A 15,835-nucleotide genomic window follows, 5' to 3' on the forward strand; every position below is an offset into this window, starting at 1 on the left:
AAGACTGATCATGCTACATGTGAAACAAAGCAGTACATTGTATCTCTCATAGTCTTATTTAAGGTGTGCCTGAAGAAGCGTAAGGTGTAGGGCATGGCTTCTAAGAGCTGCCTCTAGAAAATTCAGTGAATAAAGAATCTAAGTTAATGAAATATATGAGTAGTAGATGGTAAGGTAATACATGAGGAAACTGGGAATGTGACGAGTGCAGAATGGATCTAATCATGCAGATGATAAATGATTTCTGAGAAGTACCCAGTGTTCAGTAATGCTTATCTTGGCTCAGATTCACTCTTTGATACCTTTTACAATAATATGGTCGATCAGTGCTTGTAAGTAAATTGAAGAGGCTTTGTCCTTTCCATTGATGCTTTTTTCATTTTTTTTTTTTTTTTTTTTTTTTTTTTTTTTTTTTTTTTTACTCCCTTGGTTATTCAGGACATTACTTGAAAGGTACAAAGTCAAATTAACAGGACTCCTGGAAGAATCACATAGATACACACTGCTTGGGGGAAAATGTCAGTCTGAGCTAGAAACAAAGATGGATCAAAATTACAATAGAAATTTGCAGACTTAAAAATTAGCTGGGTATTGTTTAAAAACTGAATATGGAATGCATGTTTTGTGCCTAATGGTAATATTAAATATTTAACAACCTCTCTCAGATCACACACAGCATGCTATTTCAAAGTTATTTTACATGTAAATAGTGACATATAAGAACCATTGACATCTGCACTGCCTCCAGTTTACAGTTATCTTTTTAATGTAATATTTTCAATGCCTACATTTCCAAAAGTAAAAGAGTCCTGAACTGAAAAAGCTAAGTATATTTTCTGAACATCAGACCCTGTTGTGTCGCAAGTTCTGTGCCCATTTATTCATAGCAAGGTACAGAAATCATTAGTTGCCATTTGCTTCAGAAACTATATTTATTTTTTTCCAAGTAAAAGGTACACTGTTTTTTTTTATGTACAATGATAACACTTAATATAATATTTTAAAAAGCATCTTAAACTAAATGTATGCTTCATTTAGTACTGGAAATTTGGATTATTTTTTTATTATTTCTCCAGATAAACTCTGTTTCACAACAAAACAATGTATATATTTGCATATAACTATGTATGCATAAACACATGTTTATATATATAATATTGGTTATGCCAGTTTTCATCAAGGAGTAAGATTTTACTGTATGAATCATGAGGAAAGGATATGTCTGAAATGGCATAGCAAAACAGAATGCAGGATTCTTCCACTCACTGCCAACTGTTGCTGTTCTCCTATGTGAAGGATAGATGAGGCTTGGAGAAGATTTTCTTTATTGTTTTGAAGCAGTTGGCTCTGAGTGTAAAAAAAACATCATGCTGAGCTACCAGGAGCAGCATTCATTCTCATTTGAAAGCAGGTCATGGATTCAGCTTTGCTCTCAATTTCCAAATAATCTAAGCAATGTGCACCACATGCTGCTTCAGGCCTCTGAGAGGACTCATACTGGTAGCATTCCCTACCACGCTTATCTTATTAGTGGTCTGGGCTTGTCTATTTTTTAGTTCAGTTTCTGATTTTGCACACCTGCCACAATGAGGAAACCAAGAAGTCTGCCTATGTTGTTAATATAGAATTTTTTTTTTTTTTTGGGTAGTAACACTCAGTTTTTGTCTCCAAGCAAAGTGAAAAATGGTATAACCGCTACAAATTCTGCTACTGCTTCTCAAACAGTGTTCACAGATAGGAAACAAAAACAAATGAGCTGTCAGCATAAAACTCAGAACAACAGATTGAATTGGATTTTGTCATCTTCAACACAACTTCAATTACTGAGAAAATTACTCGGAAAGGTATTTAGATCCTATCCCCAGAGGTGGCTATTTTTCTATGTCAGTCAGTTACATACTCAATGTACTACCCCAAAAGCCCTCTGTAAAGGGTCTCTTGGCAATGGTATGGATGCATCTTGAGCACTACACTTAGTTTCACTTCCCGCTTTGTTTCTTTTTCCACCCTCCCCCTCCTCTTGGGTTAAGCAACAGAAGGGAGTTTGGGTCAAAATATCAAGCATTTAGCTGATGTGATCTACATTGGGAAGCTAAGGGAACTTGTCTTGTAAAATCTTGTGTAGAGAAGGCCAATGAGTGCTTGAATAACAGCATCAATTATTTGCAGTGTTACAAAGATGATGGATATTAATTCTATTTGAGAAAATATAAGAAGAGCTAAAAGTCACAGATTGTGGGTAGGAAGGTGCAGTCTGGACCTTTGAAAAAAAAAAAAAAAAACAAAACAGAGGCTGAAGGGTTCCCTTTTTTGCAGGCTTTTAAGATTTGGCTAAGGAAAGCCATGAGCTAATCCAGGACTAACAATCCTACTTTAAGCCAAAAGCTGGGATAGATGACCTAAAAGTACCTTCAAGCCAAAATTTCTATGATTTTATGATTATTTGCCACTCCTGATTTTGCAAAACTGTGTAAAGTTTTTATTACCAGTATAATGAAGCTGTGGGAGAGAAGCTAGACTGCAGATGAAAAGACAGGCTCTGTGACTTCTATTTAATCCTTTAAATATTGTTATTTTCTGAGAGAATGCCCCGTAGATGGTAGATATGCTTTAGTCTTGCTGGATGCCAAGTAAGAAGGTACCAACTCAATATTGCAGCTACACTGTCAAGCTGTTTTCAGGCATTTTCCTTCCCATTTGAAAGAAGAAGACTTACTGCAGCTAGTCATGCTTGCTGCTGCTGGAATGAGTTCTTCCATTTTGGTAAAACTGAAATTTGTGATCTCTGTAAATGCAGCGAATACTCTGTACTGTCAAAAGGGTGGAGGCAGATCTATGGCCTAAAGCAGGTGCTCTCTCCAGCAGAAAGTGCATCTGTTTGCTCATTTTTTGAGATTCTAATTCATAAGTTTAGTTGTATCCACATAAACTTAATCATCACTACATCATCTTCTGCCACATCTCATTCATAGTGCTGGGATTTCACATCAGTAATCTATAAACTTAATTTTTCAGTTAAAACTGATTTGGTATTCTAAACCTGGTAAGACCTGGAGTGAAAAACAGATGCTTCTCAATTTTTTCCCACTGCACAATACTTCTCTAGAGAAGGTAGTTCAAATGATACAATGAAGGCATTGCACAAGCTTCCTATCACCCTAGTTTTTTAAAAGTTTACCAGACTAAGATAACTTCAGTTCTCGCATTGCCAGTGTATTACCAAGAGTCCCATTTTAATTTCTGAATCTACCCAGCTGCAGATACTGGAAATGGTTGAGAGATTTACAAACCATAATACAAAAGAAATTAAAGTTGTTACCAGTGTAAAAGTGGAATATAAAATTGGTTTAAACCTTACAATGTTGTGCTTTAACCTTTCCTAAGCCTTGCATGAAACATCACTAAATAGCTGGAAGGAATAAAACCAGGAGATTTTTCCTTATGAAAAAAATAAATACATCAGAATCAAAGAATAGATTCTTTGAGTAAATGTCAGAGTCTTTACCAAACAGGAAATTTTCAGAAGTGGAACGGGTTGTACACAGCCGAACTTTAGGATAGTCTCAGATACTTTTCCTGGAAACTACAGTCTCTTTCATCTGTTTGGTTGTTTGTGTGCTGTTGTTTTGTTTTGATTACCCTTTTAAATTCAGTGGAATTTAGCATGTAAATGAAATATATTAATTTCAATAAAGCACTGGCAATGACAAATTATGTCTTCTGTTCCCTATTTCCATTACTCTTGCAATCAACTAATTTCTGCCAGCCCTCTACACTTACTTGGTAAGCAAAGGTGGGCAAATCACTTTCCAGAAGTGTCTTCATTCCCCTTTATTTATTATTTGAGAACAAACAGTAGTTATATTTCCTACCATCACAAGAAGACTGTTGATGAAAAATGAGAAAAATCATAGGAATACTTAGTAGGAACCAAAGCATCTAGTATGTGAAGTACATATTCCCTAGTGCTCACTGAGAACAAGACAGAGAACCTACAATCTTGCAGGAAACAGTTTCTCTAGGGAAACCTATCCAGAATAACAAATACTTGTTTGGGGAAAACTGAGTTCCAGAAGAAATAAAAAAGGAAGATATATACAGCAATATACATGACATACTTACTTAAACAACACTATTACTGAACATATTTATAACAAATAAGCAATATTTACTGGTAGATATGTGAAGAAAAGCTTGGAATGGCTTGGAAATTTTATGGGATACAGAAATATCCATATTTAATGGTGTCATGGGTTCAGCAGTAGCTCATGCTCTGCCAGTGAGGAGGGAGAGATAGGGCGCCTGGTCTGGGCTAGTCGGGGAGGTATTCCATACCACAGCACGTCCTGCTTGGGGAGGGGACTGGAAGCTGGCCGGGAGGGAAGGAGTTAACACGCCGGGCGTTGGTGGTATAGTGGTTAGCATAATTGCATTAAAATAACATTTAAGAAGTATCTTAAACTTATGCTTCAGGGCAATTACTGCCTCTGACCAATTACACTGAGACCTGTACATGTTGGTATATGAATAGGTGGGGAAAATTATGTAGTTTTTCTACTGAGTTCTTCAGGCATTCCTCTGACCTCTGGTTACAGTACAGTACAAGTACAGAGAACAAGACGAAACTGAGGCCTGACATTAAATAGCAGTTCCTGTGTTCCATTTGCTCTCCCCCAATTCCCTAAAATGAAAACAAGTACAAAGAACTATGCATCAATATTAAAGTTATTGAAAATAATAATAATGCAATTGAATATAATAATAATGCAAACAGAAGTTTTACAATGCTCAAAAGGTGAGGAAATTTATTTTACAATAGTTGTTTAATTTGTCCTTAGCATTAGTGCTTACTAAGGTCACTTTTACATGAAGTAATTTAAGTGTACACAGTTGGAAAAAAGAAAAAAATCTGTTTATGGGACCATGGTAGCCATTACCTGGTACTACACTACAGTAGCATCTGAAAGGAAAATGTTATGCCACTGGGGTTAGTTCTTAAGGGAAAGCACCAATTCTCCACTGCAGATGAATAGAGACTTGATCTTTAGCTGTGTCCTGCACAACTGAAATTGGGAAATTTTCAGGAAATAATGAAGCATTTCAGGTAAAGCCATATACAGAAAGAATATCTAATTCCAGTGGCATTAATATACATAATTCATGACACTTTGGAGAAATTGTAAGAGAATTACACTGTATGCCACATTTGGACAAAGAATACAATACCTTATGTATGATTTTCAATATGGGTAGAATAAATAATACTTGAAATTACAGAAGGTTTTTATGGTAGAAAAATATTTTTCTGGTACTATTACTCTGTCAGATGGACTTATTTATATTTATTTATTAATATCAAATTCCAAGGTGTATCTAACCACATTCATGCATATTGGCACACATATGCATTTCTCAAAAATTGTATGGCTCTCCTACAGGCTAATTCTGAAACAACCATTTCCAACACTGAAATTAGATGGAAAAACATTTTTTATTTTTGTGGGCTGTGAAAATGACCAATATAATGTCTTTTTTTTCCCCATTCTCTTTCCCTTGCCCTTGTTTGTGCTCTTCTCTAAGATGTAACAATCTGTATCTCTGACTGACAATGTGAAACAGTTAGTGCTACAAGAAAAAAAAAATCAAATGCTACAGAGAAGTCTGTTTTTTGTGGTTTTTTTTTTTTTTTCAACTGTACTTTGTTTTCTCACTTTTTACATGCAGGGTATAACAAAACCAAATAGCCATGAGCTATAGTGCACCTTTTTCAATAAACGCCCTTTAAAGCCAACCAACCAGCCAACCAAAACCTTTTGAAATTCTGTTGTTTCATACAATGACTTGAAAGATACTGTCATTCAAATTCTTTATGTTCTTTGCGTCCAAAGTTTATGGACAAGTAAATGCAGTTTAGAAGAAAGCTTTCTTATGCAGAAAAGCTGAAACTTAAAAACTTCTATTTTTGTTTTCAAATAAAAAGCAATATTTTCCCCTTGATAAAAAAGGCAAAGTCATTGTTACCAATATATGTGCCATTTATGTACATGCACTCAGAATATATCTTTTAGAAGGAAAAAGAGAAAAAGAGTGCCAAAAATACCACTAAGTTTTGAAGACAGTTAACAGGAAAAATATCAAAGGTGATATGTAACTAAATCACTTGGGAAGCATGCTTTAGTATTCCACATGTGACACTGAATAAATAAGCAGCACATTGCATCTTAAAGCACTGTGAAATTTTAAATCTTGTTCCAGGTGCTGGATTTTATTTGGGCATGGATGTTTTGGGTAAAGCTGAATTAAACATTCTTTGTGTGTAGCTAGAAAAACCTGAAATGTTCTGTTACAGTCACATTCCCAACTGTTCAGTCACTGCATCTTCTTTAATGGGGATGTGAACACAATTCTCAGTAGCTGTTATTGTTTAGCTTCTGCTTCATGAAGTCAGAAAACAACGTAGCTAGAAAAAAACAAAACCAAACCCATAACCAATATACACATAGGGTAGGAACATTTTGTGTCTTTTCAAGGAGTGAATTTTTAAAGGGTTTGCAAAAAATAAAATAATATAAGAATTGGCATTAGCTATTCAGATATAAGCTCTAAAATGGTTTTATTCTGAGACTGGGCAGCTGGGTGATTTGTATCAGATTTCTGTTTTGCTTTTGTGTGTGCTTTTTTTCTACTAGGTTTTAGTGCCCCATTTCCAGACACTGCTGTCTTCATTTTTGTAGACAATGTTAATTCTCTAGCAGATTTCACTTTACTGTTGAATTTTAGAAATTTAAAATGGTAAGAGTGGTAATTCTAACTAGATGCAATACTACCAATGTAAATATCAATAGTAAAATGAAACAAGACAGAAAGTGCATCTATTTATAAAAAATTGTAGCCATGTTTGGGATGTGTTTCTTAATGCTTTGCTTCTCTTCATGCTCCACCTGTCACGGTTTAAAGCCCCTTTGGCTAGTTTGGGTTAGGTGTCCTGTTTCCACTTGCTCCTGGTTTCTTGTGCCCCTCCTCACCTGTAGAACATGAGAGACTGAAAAGTCCTTGATAGGAGTAAACACTACTTAGCAACAACTAAAAACATTGGTGTGTTATCAGTGTTATTCTCAGACTAAAGTTGAAAAACACAGCACTGCACCAGCTACTAAGGATTAAAATGATTGCTGTTGCTGGATCCAGGACACCACCATTACAGCCTCTTTGTATTTTTTTCCTTTACAGCCTCTTACCATTTGTATTTTTTTCTACTTGTATTTTGCTATTTAATTGGCAAAATGCCTCTGTAGGTATTTAAAATGACTCGATAAAATGTCTGAATGTCAATATAACTATCCACTTCAGTGAGAGAATGACAATTTTTCTCTGCATTTGCCCAGAAGCACTACAAGATACAGCTATAGCAGTTATTCCACCAGGCAGAGAGTGCACATCAAACATCTTTAGATACTTTATCTGTTTTTTTAATTGCTCATTCCAAATCCTGTGATCTTGACCTTCATATACATTTGCTATTATATGAGAAACCTCTCTAAAATTAATGTCTTTGCAGCTGTGATATATTCCTTTACCTTTCATGCAATACCATACAAAGAGAGCAACATATCAATTTGATCCAATTTGAATGAAAAAGGAGCAATAAGGCATGTATTAATAAAAACTTATTTTAAAGAATGCAAATTATAAGCACCTAAGCTTCTTCTCAACAAGATATGTCTAAAAAAATTCAGAACTATAATTCACTTGGAGAACTACCTTTTTGAATTACATATTAACATTTTTATGGTTACAGTTCTGATTTTAGTTGAAAGTGTAGATATATGTTAAAGAGTAATAGCATACACAGTTTATTAAATGAATTATTTACTTTATATTCGCATGTAGCAAATAGAATCCCTTAGAAGCTTGTCACATGCATAAATGAAGATTTTTATTGTAAATTCAGAAAGTAAGAAAAATACAGGACATGATCTGCATTTTTACTATACTATTTCTTTTAATAGTATCACAGTTAGTACTTTTCACATGGAGACACAAGAATTTGTTGCTATAAAATTGAATAAATGGTTAGAAAATGTCATTAAAATAATTACCTATTTTTATTGCTCTGACAGTGAAGTGGTATTTTGCTTAAATAAAGAAGTGCAGTGTAATGGAAACACACACACATATCGATATGCATATTTATAGTTAAAATAATTATACATGGAGTGGTATAGGAACATGTTAGTATGCCAACTTTATCAAAACTTTCTCCATGGAAACTGTATCAGCCAACTTAAGAATAAAACTGTAATACCTGTGTGAAACACCCTCTCCTGCCAGCATCAATGAAATGCTCGTTGCTGTTATGGGAGGATTAGAGAAGGAGGAAGAAAACATGCCACTGTATAAAGCACAAAGAGGCCCACAGCTTCGATACTTTGTGTACTTCTTATCCCCTCGTGTCAGTAAAGCAAAAAATACAAATTAAAAAACAAAATACAAATCAAAAAGCCTGGAAAAAGGGCAACAGGAATGACCAGGAGCTTGAGATGGCTTCTGAAGGAGGAAGAACTGGGAAAGCCAAAAATCTTTAGCCTGGAAAGGAAGAAGCATGGGGCAATATGGAAGTGGACTGCAAAATCAAGGAAAGGATGGTTAGGAATCAGCTTTTCATTCTTCTTATTCACACCAGAATAAGGGAACATGAGAAAAAGCTATCAGGAGTGGTGCTCAAAGCTAAAAAATTGAGGCCTTTTTCATGCAACAGGCTAGGCCTGTGGGTCTGCTAGCTGAATGGTATTGTCACAGAACAGCTGATGTTGGCAGGGACCTCTGGAGATTGCCTACTCAAAGCCCCCTCCTCAGAGAAGAAATTTATAAAGGTTTAAGGGAAGCTGTGTAAATACTTAGAGACTCACTGACTTCTACTGAGCAAACCACAGGACACAGGAAATCCCCTGTTTGAGGGAACATGGGAGAGTACTGGAGGAAAAATATTATGCATGCACTTTTTATATTCCTACAACCCACTGTTGGGAATAGCAGTGTTGGGTTAGTGTCCTTGGCTTCGACCTGTACATCCATTCTCCTTTTTTCATGTTACCTAATACACAATGCAAAGCCTAAAATATCAGTGCTTCATTAAATGTGAAGAACTATGTACCTGATTATTAAATCAGCAAGTATGCAGAACCCATCTCCTTATCTACATACAAGTGGAGGAGCATCTGTTTTCACACAGAGGAGATAGAGAGAGAAAAGATTACCACACATGTATTCACAGCACATACAAAAGTGAGAACCTATCATTTTATGTATTGCCTGCTATAAGAGATTCCGATGTTCCAGTGGAGTTACTCCTTCTATATGATAAAATCACTTTCTTACATTTATCTCAGTGCTCTGACAAACTTAGATACATAGCTCTGTGTAATGTGTACTCTACAACTTCAGTCAGACCTTGCACACTATCAAATGCTAAATGAAATGAAGCTTTTCAGTTAATAATCTTCCAAGATCTTTCCAAGAGAAACCTGCCTTTTCTGTTACCTGGCACATAAGACCTAACTGATTGTCAAAACAAATACCATTAAATCACTCTTTGGGTTGATGGGGGCACACAGTTGAACAATGCTCCACACGTTCAGCCTTTTGAAGTGCAGGAGAACCTTTTGATTATTGCCTGGATATGTCCTGTGTAAAGTGCTCTAGGTGGCCCTGCCTTGGCAGGGGGGTTGGACTAGATGATCTGCACAGGTCCCTTCCAACCCTAACGATTCTGTGATTCTGAAAAGCAGCTGAAAAGTGCTGGAAAAAATCTTCAGTTCTGCATGTAATTCAGCAAATAACCAAATATAATCCAAAAAGTAGATTTAAAAAGCACTAGTCTCCCTTTATGAATTCAAGGGTAGCACCAAACCTACCTTGTGACCCAACATATTTCTCAGACCAACAAAGTTATCTTGTGCTAATAAATGATTTTAAATTCTGGAAATGATTACTCAAGAGCAGATCACAAAGGACAGAATGACATTAAAAAATCACCTCTGTCTTCCCTAACAAAAGCATTACAAAACCCAAATGTGCTATATATATCCTGAAAAAGTACAGTGAAGCTATAATACTCAAGAACTTAATCTAAGTACCTGAAACACGCATTTGAAAAAGGCTCAATGCCAGCATGAGTGGGGAAGGAGGAATACTTTAACTGGTTTTGGTTTTACTTTTTTAAATCCCAAGCCAAACATGCAAAATGGTCTGGGACCAAAAGGTGAAAAAGTGAGGATGAAACAACTGTGGATTAAATATAATGAAAAAAAATCTAAGTATTTGATGAAGAACAGTTTCTCTTCCTCAAAATACTTGCAGAATACTATGAAAAGGCTTCAGATTTCCTATTACATACTTATTATATTAACCATATGTAAGTGGAGTTGAATTGTCTTCTGAAAGCATCACTGAATCCAATGACAGCTTTATTATTAATTTGCTAATTTATACAGTGTTTGCTGTTGTGGCAACTAGTTCCTTTAATTAAGAAGACTGAAATACAAAAGAAAGTAGATGGGCATTCTTTCAGATTGTAATGTTTCCTGAAGCCCTGATTCAGTGGCACTTTGCCCAGGACAGAACTGAATTACAACTCCCAACACCCCTCTCATTTCCAGTGAGTTGTTTTAATTTTAAACCAAGGATTTGAAGACAGAAAGATATTTCAGCTAACACACAATTCAAGGGCTATCCCAAAAGGCATGTTTAATATTTATTTCAGGAAGAAGCCTGTAGGGTTGCTCCTGTAATTGGTTCCCACATAATTCAAGAAAAGTTGAACTGTTCACTTACACTACTGGGCAAAATATCACATACATCATAACTCAAGCTGGCAGCACTGCCTGCAGTTAAGTCAGAGTGACATTTATCCATTACTGGACACTTTTCATTACTGGCTGTTTCCAGTTTTACCAACCACAAGCCATACCAAGCTAGATCCACAAAACAAGGAGTCTCTAAATGATACCAGATTTTTGTCTTTCCTCCTGCCCATTCCATAATGAGTGTGTAACAGGCAGGAAGACTCCTTACTCACTTGAGTATCTGTGGCATTTTGCTAGAGTAGAAGCTGTTTCTCCCTTCCATATTCTGCAACTATTCTGCTTTTCCTATCCTCCGTATCAGTCCTATTCTCCAGCCTGTACAGGAGTTTTGTTCAGACCTCTTAAAGCAGGTGGAACAAGCCAACTTAATGATCTTTTTGTTTCTAATTTCCACTTGTACACTTTAGTTGGAATGGGAGCAGCTGCTGAATGGTAAGAAATGAGTTATGTCTGTTTTCTGAAGCATATCAATGTAAAAGTGACAATGAACTGAAAAAAGTCCATTCCCTGTACCCCCTCAGAAAGAAGAAGTTTGTGAGTATGACAATTCTTGTTGTATCATTGCAACTGTATCTCACATCAACTTACCTTTGCATAGTCTTACAACAGTCATTTAAAACTTCATGATCTTGGCAACACTAAAAATCCTGATCTTAATTATTTGCAGTTTTTCTCACTCTGCATCCATGATCAGCTCCTCCTGATGGCCAGTGCTGCACTCAAAAGCACGTGCAAAGTAGTAACACTCACAATGTTTGGAATAACTTCCCAAGCAGAAGAGAGGAGAAATATAAGTAATTTCACTTAGCTCTGAAAATTCATTTGTGAAAGAAGAAAGGACACTGCAGCTTGAAAAAAGAAGGTCTTTGTGCAGGTAGCAGCCCACTGCAAAAGTATTTCAGTGCACTAAAAACACTGCACTTTGAAGCATTTTAGTATGTATTGAGTGATGTAAGCTAAACAATAACATATTTGAGTTATCTAACAAGGACTATATATTAGATGTATTTAGCCAGAAGCCTTAAACAGACAGAGAATTATGATAGATCATAAGAAATTTCTTTGGATATATGTTGTTACACACATACTATAAATCATAGAATCATAGAACAGTTAGGGCTGGAAAGGACCTTAAGATCATCTAGTTCCAGCCCCCCCTCCTTGGGCAAGGACACCACACACTAAACCATGTCACCCAAGACTCCATCCAGCATGGCCTTGAAAACTGCCAGGGATGAAGCATTCACTAATTTCTTGGACAACTCATTCCAGTGCCTCACAACCACACAGTAAAGAACTGAAGAGTCCTTGAAGGACTTGAAGGTCAAATACTACCGTCATCTAAGTTTGATTGTAAATGAATTCTCTCTTTGAGCACAAAACACATGAGTACATACATACCGGTAAACATAATGACATAATGATTTAAAAAAATTTAGGGTCAGTTTATGTCAGGATTTTCCACACATAATTAGGAAAAGCACTAGAAGATGTTTCCAGATAAAAGGGCCTGATGTTAAACAGTAACTGGTTTAAGGTAATAATATTTTTGATCACTAGATTGAACATCAAATTAACTGAGTTCACATACTGCACAAATACCACTGCTCTGAAATCTTAGCAAATAAATATGTATTAACTAAAGCAGCTATATGACAATGTTCATACTAACCTGCAATGAAATGTTCTTCCAGGTCCATCAACACATACACCTCCATTGTAACAGAGAACTGAGTTCAGTGCAGGCTCACTGCAAACATCAACATCAACTTCACAAAATCTGCCAGTGTACCCACTCAGGCAAGTACAAACAAATGCATTGACAGCATCTTGACAGAAACCTCCGTTAATGCAGGGAGCAGATTCACATTCCTGAAGAGAGACATAATAATTGACTACACTGCTTTAAAACACATTACTTATTCATTCATTTCAACAGCAAGTGCAAGGGAATGAATCTGGAGATTAGAATAAGTGTTAGACTTTTTTTATTGTCTGATAAACAAAAGCCTCTAATTTGGGATAATTTTTGTTTACACAAAGATCCTTTGATTGCAACTCATACTAATTTTTGAACTATACTGGCTATTAATTAATCTTGGAGAGATGCAAATATATTGTTATATAAGCAGTCTTTCAGCTGTAAGTATGTGCTTCCCACTCATGTTTCCTTTATTAAAAGTTTAAAGCATGTTTTCTGAACCGTAGTTTATACAATTATTCCTTTTAAGTTTTTATAATAGGGCCTATACCAGTGAAAAAAAAAGTAGCATTAGTCAGGCAGTTCTGGACAGAATACAAAATTACTTATATTAACCAATGCACACAAGCCTTTTATCAGTATTTCCTGATAAATATTTTCTCATTATCAATTAATGCATAAAAATGCAAACAGAAACACGTAGAAATGTTTGTGTTCACATAAAACAATTTCCTCTGATAAAGCTAACGTGAAAGTAATCAAATTCAAACCATGCAAAGTAGCAGCAAATCAATGTTTCCCCAGAATTACAGGTGAGTTTAGTTAGTGCAGTTGCCAGTGAAAAAAGTGTGGTTTTGCTGTTGAGCACGGAAACCTTGTTTTGGCCTATATCCCAGAGGAGGTTTGTTTTGCTGCTACCACTCAGTCTAGCTAAAATCAGTATTTTAAATTTATTCTCACACTCCTGTAACTTTAGGAGGTTTAATTCTTTAAGAATATCCAAGGGCACTCAGATTTCTTTCAGGTACTACACTTGCTTTGACAGAATGCAAATTCAGATATCCAGGGGGAATTGTGCGAAAACAACTTATTTTCCTATAAGCTCTCCAGCTGGGTGTATATAGGATAATTTATTAGTGAGCATTACCTAAACTAATTGAATTACATATCCCATGGGAAGATGGGGATAGTTCTACACACTGCCAAAAATCCTGTGCCTAGGTTCTAGTAGTCTTTTTGCTATATTACATTTGGGTTTGGCAAACATAAGTCTTTGTTGTGCTCATAAAAAAATCTCAATTCACAGGTCCAACTTTCTGCCTTTTTTTCTGTTCCAGTAATTTCTCTTGTCTAGTGTCCTTAATTTATATTCATTTGTATCCATCTCTAGTACTTCTGTTATTACAGCTTTGCACATTAGTAGAATAAATTATGAATATATCAAGTAATAGATCATTTTTTTTGCTTAATTATAATTAAAAAATTAAAATTTAATAATACCAAAATTAAGTGAACTACCACACTAGCATTACTGCACTCTGCACCAGACACAGACGATTCCAGCTGGTTCCAGTGAACCTATCACAGGGCACAGATAAGTCCAGCAGACACTATGGGAAAATATGTTTAAGAAAGAGTAAAAAACACTGTGCAGCACAACATGAGAAAGTGAGGAAAAAGTGTGAAAACCAGCCTGCAGACACTAAGTTCAGAGGAGACAGAGAAAGGCGGTGGTTCAGGCAATCTCCACCAGAGATTCTTCTGAAGCCCCTGCAGAAGACCACTGTGAAACAGGCTGGCCTCTTTAAGCCCATGAAGGACCACAGTGGAGCAGATATCCACACTGCCATGTGTGTGAATACTACACCAGAGCAGGTGGATGTGCTCCAAAGTAAGTTGCAACCCATGGAGTGTCCGTGCTGGAGCAGGATCCTGGCAGGATGTACAGCCTATATGGAGAGGAGCCTGTGCAGAAGCGTATTTTCTGGGAGGCTGGAAGGAAGTGTGCTAGGTTTTCATCAACAGTAAATTAATCTTCCCAAGTTGAGTCTGTTTTGCCTCTGACAGTAATTAGTGACCATGACCAATTTCCTTATTTTTATCCTGATCCATAAATTGATGTGGAAGGGGAGTGCAAGAGCAGCTGTGTGTGTGCCTAGCAGATAGCCAAAGTTAACTCACCACACCTAAGTTTATTCATAGGCTGGAAAACTTTCTTTCCGTCTTTATAGAACAAGTAACCTGTCCAAACTGAGCTGTATTAACTTAAGTGGGGTGTTCATCACCAAATCTGTAAATGATGCCCAGTACTCACGCTTTACAGCATACCAATACTCTCCTTCCCAGCTAATTTTTAGAACATGGACAGCTTCAATGAGCTGTCTTATAAAGAAATCAAACGATATCACAAAACGAAAATTATACAATTATCATTATTTGCATAGAGTTGTTTTGGTAGTTTTTTGTTGGTTTTTTTTCACACCACCAGTCTGACATACTTTACCCTCTTTCAAATATCTTGGAGTTTTCTTGAACCTGAGCTCCTAGAGTAAAGCAGGACGGCTCCCTTCCATTAGGCTTTTTTTTTTCTGTGTCTGTTTTTCCTGTGAAGCATACACATTTCCCCGTCTGCCAAGGAATCCTTTGAGTTTATGTTTTGTTAACAGGCAATGACCTTGGAAAAAACTTGGAAGTTATAATGGACAAGTTATCAACATGAACTCCCATTGCAGTGCTACAGAAAAAATTGCTAATGCTATCCTTAAGTCTTCAGAGAAAAGAACTGTGACTTCCACTTAGACAGATAATTATTCCTCGTTTTATGGCTAGGGGAAACTGAAACATTGGGCCAAGTTCTAGAATCTGTTTATTATAAAGAATGTCAAAAAACTGAGAACATAAAATGATTTAGGTACTAGATGAAATGCTTTACAGTAAGCTAAAGCTAAGGATAATAATACTTAACAGAATTTTTAGGATAGATTTTATTTTTTTTTCCAAAGCCATTATTACACATATATCTCATTTTCACATGGTACTGCTGAAAACATAAATAATGTATATTGGTTAAAATGATTAGACAAATTCATGGAATATATGTCTGTTTCTAGCCATTGAAAGAAATAATCAGTGTGAGCTCTTGGCTGTAAGAAGTTCAGAATTTGGCTCTATGAGTGTTCTTAGGTTTAGTTTATTACCAAGAAAATTGAGAGAGAGAATGGCAGTGCACAGTTATTTTCACAAGAAGTAGTACAAGTTATGGAGTACT

At 36.0% G+C, this 15,835-nt stretch overlaps 1 protein-coding gene across 1 annotated transcript in view; it reads right to left on the minus strand.

Annotated features, from left to right (window-relative positions):
* Positions 1-15,835, minus strand: part of EYS (eyes shut homolog) — a 776,683-nt gene that overhangs the window by 394,308 nt on the left and 366,540 nt on the right. The window contains exon 27 of the mRNA XM_031052748.2: positions 12,538-12,737. Within this exon, the coding sequence (XP_030908608.2) occupies positions 12,538-12,737 (200 nt within the window). The remainder of the gene's footprint in view (positions 1-12,537; positions 12,738-15,835) is intronic.

The sequence above is a fragment of the Melopsittacus undulatus genome, chromosome 3, assembly GCF_012275295.1.
Source record: "Melopsittacus undulatus isolate bMelUnd1 chromosome 3, bMelUnd1.mat.Z, whole genome shotgun sequence".
Lineage (NCBI taxonomy): Eukaryota > Metazoa > Chordata > Aves > Psittaciformes > Psittaculidae > Melopsittacus > Melopsittacus undulatus.